General features: G+C 38.8%; 1 protein-coding gene across 1 annotated transcript in view; it reads left to right on the forward strand.

Annotated features, from left to right (window-relative positions):
* LOC143036999 (uncharacterized) overlaps positions 1-6,993 on the forward strand; it is a 30,869-nt gene that overhangs the window by 3,816 nt on the left and 20,060 nt on the right. Inside the window, exons 2-4 of the mRNA XM_076205105.1 lie at positions 1,916-2,094; positions 2,624-2,674; positions 5,039-5,095. Of these exons, the coding sequence (XP_076061220.1) occupies positions 2,010-2,094; positions 2,624-2,674; positions 5,039-5,095 (193 nt within the window). The 5' untranslated portion in view covers positions 1,916-2,009. The remainder of the gene's footprint in view (positions 1-1,915; positions 2,095-2,623; positions 2,675-5,038; positions 5,096-6,993) is intronic.

Genomic DNA, 6,993 nt, shown 5'->3' on the forward strand with positions numbered 1-6,993 from the left:
AAAATCTTAAAGACCTGTATCAAGTCACCTCTGAGTCTACGCTTGTTTAGGGAAAACAGATTCATGTGTTTTAGTCGATTTTTGTATGATTTATTTTTTATATTTGGAATCAGTTTTGCGGCTCGCCGTTGTACTTTTTCCAGTCAGTCAATGTCTTTAATGAGATTCGGTGACCATACGGAAACAGCATATTCCAAATGTGAACGAACTAATGATTTATATAGCTTGTTAATGAGTGATGTACTTTTGAAATCAAAAGATTGCACAATCGGTCCCAGAATCTTATTTGCTTTCTCAGAGGCTGAAATACACTGCTTGGATGATTTGAGGTCGTTACTGATAATTACGCCGAGATCTTTTTCACTATCCACTTTTGTTAACGAATTTCCAAATAACTTGTAATCGTACTTACTGTTATTTTTACCTATGTGCATTAGCTTGCATTTACTTGTGTTAAATTTCATTAGCCACTTTTCAGACCATTGCTGTAATTTATCTAAATCTTCTTGAATATCTAATTGGATTGAGTGATCATTTGCCACTCTGCACAGTTTTGTATCATCAGGAAATTTGGAAACAGTAGATTTTAGTCCCTGGTCTATATCATTTATATATACTATGAATAGAAGTGCCCCAAGAACGGAACCCTGAGGAACTCCACTTGCAACACTTTTCCATCTATTAGTTTTTCCATTTAAAACAACTCTCTGTTTTCGACCATTCAACCAATTACTAGTCCAACCTAATAGGCTACCACTTATTCCATGCAAAGCTAATTTAGTAAGTAGTCTTTCGTGTGGGAAGGTATCAAAAGCTTTTGCAAAGTCTAGATATGTTAAATCTATATTGTTTCTTTTGTCATAATTCGAGATAACTGTGTTGTAGAATTCGAGTAAGTTAGTCATGCAAGAACATTTCCGTCTGAAATCATGCTGGCTATCATTCATCAAACGGTTACTTTCTAAATGATGTTCGATAGCATCTCTGATGATAGTTTCCATTATTTTTCCTACGATTGAAGTCAAACTTATAGGCCTATAGTTATTTGGTTTCTTTTTGTCACCTTTTTTGAATATGGGAGTAATGTTAGCTAGCTTCCATTCTCTTGGGACATCTCTGGATATGATGGATTTCTTGAAAATAATTTGTAATGGAACAACAATCTCATTTTTCATTTCCTTTAAGATTCTTGGATGCCAACCGTCAGGCCCTGGTGTTTTATTAACTTTGAGTTTGTCTATACACCTTTAAGTTTTTTCTTTTGTTATATTTACCGTAGTAAGTTTACCCCAGACTTTTCACAGGTTTCAGTTTGGAATTCACTTTGGGGTGTTTCGTTTACGAATACCGAGCTAAAATAATTGTTTAAGATATTATTTAACTATACCTATGAATTTATTTATATATCTTATTTGTTATTTACATTATTATAGTTTTTATTTATTATTTTATTAATTTGATTTTTTTTTTCGCATCCGACCTAGATATGGATCAAAAGGTCTCCTGTCGGCATGCTCCGCCTTTGTAATCCTTTGTAATGACTTCAAGCTCCTAGACAAACTAGTGCAGGTTGCACTAGGTTAGGTCTGATGTAGTAGATTGACTTACCCGAACAAGTGGACATAATTTTATTATAAGTGGAGTTTTTCTTAGGATCATTATTATGTAATCTTTTTCATAAATGTTCCTAAGTATCACTGTGTGCTGGTGGTGCAGGTCTCGTAGCTTCCTTGGTGGGGCATCAGGTCTTGTACTTCTCTCCAATCTCCAGCAGTGACTCTTACCTGGACCAACAGTCCAAGCTCACAGGACAAAGGTGATGGCTTCAACCACAGGTATGTGCCTCCTGGTGTAGTCCTCACCTTCCTTCTTGGTATCATTAGAGGACCTAAGTAATTATATGTTAATTTTTCAGATTCTTTTACATCCTTTAAGAAGAAACTTGAAAGAAAAGATTATAGAAGAGGGGTTCTTTTTACATACTTAGCTAAATCAAAGATGAATTCAAGATGCCTCGAAAGGAACGACTTGAGAAAATACGAAACACTACAGTAGATGAAGAGGCAGAGGAAATTGGTGGTTTTGATACCTCAGGTAAGTTGGTGTGGTACATTCCTGGTGAATGGATTGCTACCAGAAGTTGTACAGTTTTATTCCTGAGATATAAATTAAAGATTGATTTTAATCTGAGGAAGTTGTTATCTACTGTGTTGATATCATTAATCAGTATTAGCCTGTCTCAGTCCATTTCTATGAAAAACCATTTTTTGTCCTTGAAGTTACTACTTTTGAAGAAGTCTTCCTCGCTGATATTCGTCCAAGCTTTATTGTTATCCAATGCATACTTAAATCCTGTTGTGAAGGGTTAGTCTCATCCAGGAATTATTAATATTATTTATATTTTCAACATGATTTGCTGAATGCAGATTAATATTTGTAGATTTCCATAATTATGTGGAAAATGCATGACCCATCATCCATGAGGAGCTAAGAAGGAAACAAGGGTCATGAATGGGAGTGGAATGGGTGGGAGTGGGTGCATGCCTGTGAATTGGATACTTCCTTTGTAAGGGGGAAGAAACCTTTGGTATATAGATAGAAGTAAATATGTTATAATTTTCAGCCATTGAAGAACCAACTGAACCAGAGCCAGAAGTTCCGAGAAAGAGGCGAAGTGAGTATGTTTTGATTGATTGATTTAATTATGTTATTCATTTATTTTTATGTTTTATTGATTTGATTATATGTTATTTATTTATTCTTATGTATTTATTTAATCATATGAGAGATACAAAGAAAAGAGTTGAGAAGTAAAGCATAAAATAAAGGAGGCAAAAAGGAGAACAGATGTGAAATAGGGTAGGAGTATGAGAAAATTTTGAAAGTAATAAAAAGATGTTTTGGAGGGAAATTAAGAGAGGAAGAGGAGGTAAATCAAATAGAGAAAAGGTAAAAGGTGCTGATGGAAAGATGATGATGGAAGAAAGGGCAGTAAGAGGAAGATGGGCAGAGTATTTTAGGGAGTTGTTAAACATGAAGGAGGATAGGGAGGGAAAGGTAGTTGCAGTGGGAAGTGCTAAGAAAATGACAGTAATGAATGAGGAAAATGGAGGAGAAATAAAAAAAGATAAGGTGAAAGCAGTTATCAAAATGATGAGAGCAGGTAAGGCACCTGGGTTATATGGGTGTCATGCGGAGTGTCAAAAAAAGGAAGGTACAGTGATGGTGGATTGGCTGGTGAGGTTATTTAATGTTTGCCTAAAAGATGGTAGAGTGCCATAGGACTGGAAGAGTGCATGTATGGCTCCGCTTTACAAGGGGAAAGGGAACAAGTATGAGTGTAGTAGTTTCAGAGGGATCAGTTTGTTGAGTGTAGTTGGGAAGGCTTATGGGAGGGTTTTGATTGAGAGGATTAGGAGAGGAGAGAGAGTAATTGGTGAGGAACAGTGTGGGTTTAGGACAGGTAGGGTTTTTTTGGATCAGATTTTTGTGGACAGTTATGTGAGAAAGCTTTAGGAAAAGGAAAGGATGTTTTTTGGGCCTTTATGGATTTGGAAAAGGCTTATGACATGGTAGACAAGAAGACACTGTTGGAGATATTGCAGATATATGGGATAGGAGGAAAGCTGTTAAGGGCACAATCAAGAGTTTTTACAGGAGTAGCAGAGCCTGTTAGAATTAGAAATGGAGAGAGTGAGTGGATTGAGGTAAAGGTGGGACTTCACCAGGGATGTGTCATGTCACCATGGCTGTTTAATTTATACATAGATGGGGTGGTGCGAAAGGTAAATGCAAGGGTAATGGGCCAAGGATTGGAGATGGTTAAAGAAAATGGAGAAAAATGGAAGATAAGCCAGTTGTTGTTTGTTGATGACACTGCACATGTAGCAGGATTAGAGGAGGGATTAAGGATGTTAGTGACAGGGTTTGGGAAGGTGTGTAAAAAAAGGAAGTTGAAAATAAATGTGGGTAAAAGGTGATGAGATGTACAAGGGGAGAGGATGGCTGTAAATTGGAAGTGAGTATTAAGGGAGAGAGACTGGAGGAAGTGGATAGCTTTGGATACTTGGGTACGAATATGTTGGAAAGGGAGTGGAGGTGGAGGTAGAATGTAGATTGAGAGAAGCAAGTAAATGCCTTGGGGGATTTAAAATTGTAATGAGAAATAAATATTTGGGAATGAATGCTAAGATAAGATTATATGAAAGGGTGATTGTGCCAGGAACAGTGTATGAGGCAGAGACATGGAAAAAAGAGAGGAAGAGTTTAAATGTGTTTGAGATGAAATATCTGAGATGTATGGTAGGGGTTACTAAGCTGGATAGAGTGAGAAATGAGGAGGTGAGGAGAGCAGGGGTGAAAAGGGAGTTGGGAGATAGGGTTGCTGAAGGAGTATTGGGTTGGTCTGGACACATGTATAGAATTAGTGAAGAAAGATTAGTAAAAATATGTGGAAGGCAGAGGTAGATGGAGTAAACATGAGGGGGTGACCAAGGATAAGATAGATGGATGGGATAAAAGGGGCATTGGGAAAGAGGGGCATGTCTGTTGAGGAAGGAAGGGAGAAGACAGAAGATAGGGGTGAGTGGAGAATAGTGTATGGATGTTGCTGTGATTCATGGAAGGGAGTGGATAAGGATGGGGGATGGTGAGGGAGTATGTTTGAATGATATCATGATGCAGCCCGAAGGGATTTCTCCCTGTCTTCTCTTTTTCTGCATGAGGGGACAGAGAGATGGGGGGTGCCAATTAAGTGGCCTTGCTGTGGATGTGCTGTGTCTTGCTGCATTGCTTCTGACCCAGGGCAGTGGGCAAGATGCGGGGATGACCCATCATCTAGGAGCCAAGAAAAGAGGGAGGGAGGGATGGTGAATGGGAGTGGAGTATGTGGAGATGAAATGGGTGGGAGTGGATTTATGCCTTTGACTTTGGCTACCTCCCTAGTAAGGGGGGGAACTGCCCTTGCTATATGTATGTATGTCTCCCATATTAGTTTTTTTTTTCCAGATTGTAATTGATTTTTCTTTCCCATATATAGAAATGTCTGGAAGCATTGTTGCCCAAACAACCAAGTCTGATGCTGAGATAAATTCAGGTAAGTCAAGTTTAGTGTCATAACCGGTATGAATGAAACAAGTAAAGTTCTTAGAATGTGAATCTGTAATTGGATTGAACATAAGATATTGTAGGATTAGAAGCTGAGATTTTCTTATATATGAGGGTTTCACTGTAACTTTTGTCATTAAGTGTTGGTCAGTCACTTCATCACCACGATTCTCTCTTGCAGGAAACCCATGGTTTCTTGTCAGGAAAAACACTTTGTGAGGACAGTGTTTACTGGTACAACAATTTGCTTGTTAGGGTTTATCAAGTAACAAAACTACATACCAATAAAGACTTAGTCAACACCTAATGCTTTTCTCAACATATTTATTGGCAATTGTCTCTCTTAATGGACTATATAGTGGTAACAAGGAGAAGAGTAGGAATATTTAAGGATATACATCTTCGAAGGGGAGAGAGTTGAGGAATCAGACCATTTTTTGATGGAAGGTAAGTTGAGAGTGGAGGATAGATGTAGAAAGAAGAAAAGGACATAAGGTTAGGAGGTGCTTAAAGTAAACAGCTTAGATAAGAAAGAAAAGGAAAAGGAGTACAAGAAGCTGAGAGAGGAGTGGGAGGGAGTGAAGGATAAAGTAGAACTAGGAGTGGAGGAGGAATGGGGATGGTTCAAGGAGGGAGTCACAAGGTGTGCAAAGATGGTGTGTGGAACAAGGAGGATGGGAGGAAATAGAAGGAAGGGTAGTGAGTGGTGGGATGAGGAAGCAAAGAAGGTTATAGAAGAGAAGAAGTGAGCTTTCACAGATTGGTTACAAAATAGGACAAGAGAATCATATGAGAGGTACAAAGAAAAGAGAAGTAAAGCATAAGATAAAGGAGGCAAAGAGGAGAGCAGATGTGAAATGGGGTAAGAGTATGACAAAATTTTGAAAGCAATTAATTTTTTTTTAGAAAAAATTAAGAGAAGAGGAGACGAATCAAGTAAAGAAGAAAAGGTAAAAGGTGCAGATAGAGAGATGATATTGGAAGACACATCAAGAAGAGGAAGATGGGCAGAGTATTTTAGGGAGTTGCTAAATGTGAAGGAGGATAGGGAGGGAAAAGTAGTTGCAGTGGGAAGCGCTAAGAAAATGACCGTGATGAGTGAGGAAAATGGAGGTAATAAGGAAGGATTAGGTGAAGGCAGTTGTTAAGATGATGAGAGTATATAAGGCATCTGGGTTGGATGGATGTCATGTAGAATATCTAAAAAAGGAGGTACAGTGATGGTGGACTGGTTGGTGAAGTTATTTAATGTTTGTTTAAGAGAGGGTAGAGTGCCAGAGGACTAGAGGAGTGCCTGTATAGTTTCACTTTACAAAGGAAAAGGGGACAAATGTGAGTACAAGAAGAAGCTGAGAGAGGAGGGATCAGTTTGTTAAGTGTGGTTGCAAAGGCTTATGGGAGGGTTTTTATTGAGAGGATTAGAAGAGGAAGAGAGGGAGTAATTGGTGAGGAACAGTGTGGGTTTAGGATAGGTAGGGGTTGTGTAGATCAAATTTTTGTGGTAAGACAGATATGTGAGAGAGCTTTAGGAAAAGGTAAGGATGGTTTTTGGGCCTTTGTGGATTTGTGAAAAGGCTTCTGATTGGGTGGACAGGGGGATGCTGTGGGAGGTGTTGCAGATATATGGGATGGGAGGGTGGCTGTTAAGGGCGTTCAAAAGGTTTTACAAGTGTGGTAGAGCTTGTGTTAGAATCGGAAGTGGAGAGAGTTTGAGGTGGGGATGGGACTGCCAGGGATATGTTATGTCACCTTGGCTGTTGAATTTATGCATGGTGGGGTGGTGTGGGGGTGGTGGGTCAGGGATTGGAAATGGTGAAAGGAAAGAGAGAAAAGTGTGAGATAAGCCAGTTGTTGTTTGCTGACAACACTGCACTTGTGACAGGATCA

The sequence above is a fragment of the Oratosquilla oratoria genome, chromosome 2, assembly GCF_046742065.1.
Source record: "Oratosquilla oratoria isolate Oo_2021 chromosome 2, ASM4674206v1, whole genome shotgun sequence".
NCBI lineage: Eukaryota > Metazoa > Arthropoda > Malacostraca > Stomatopoda > Squillidae > Oratosquilla > Oratosquilla oratoria.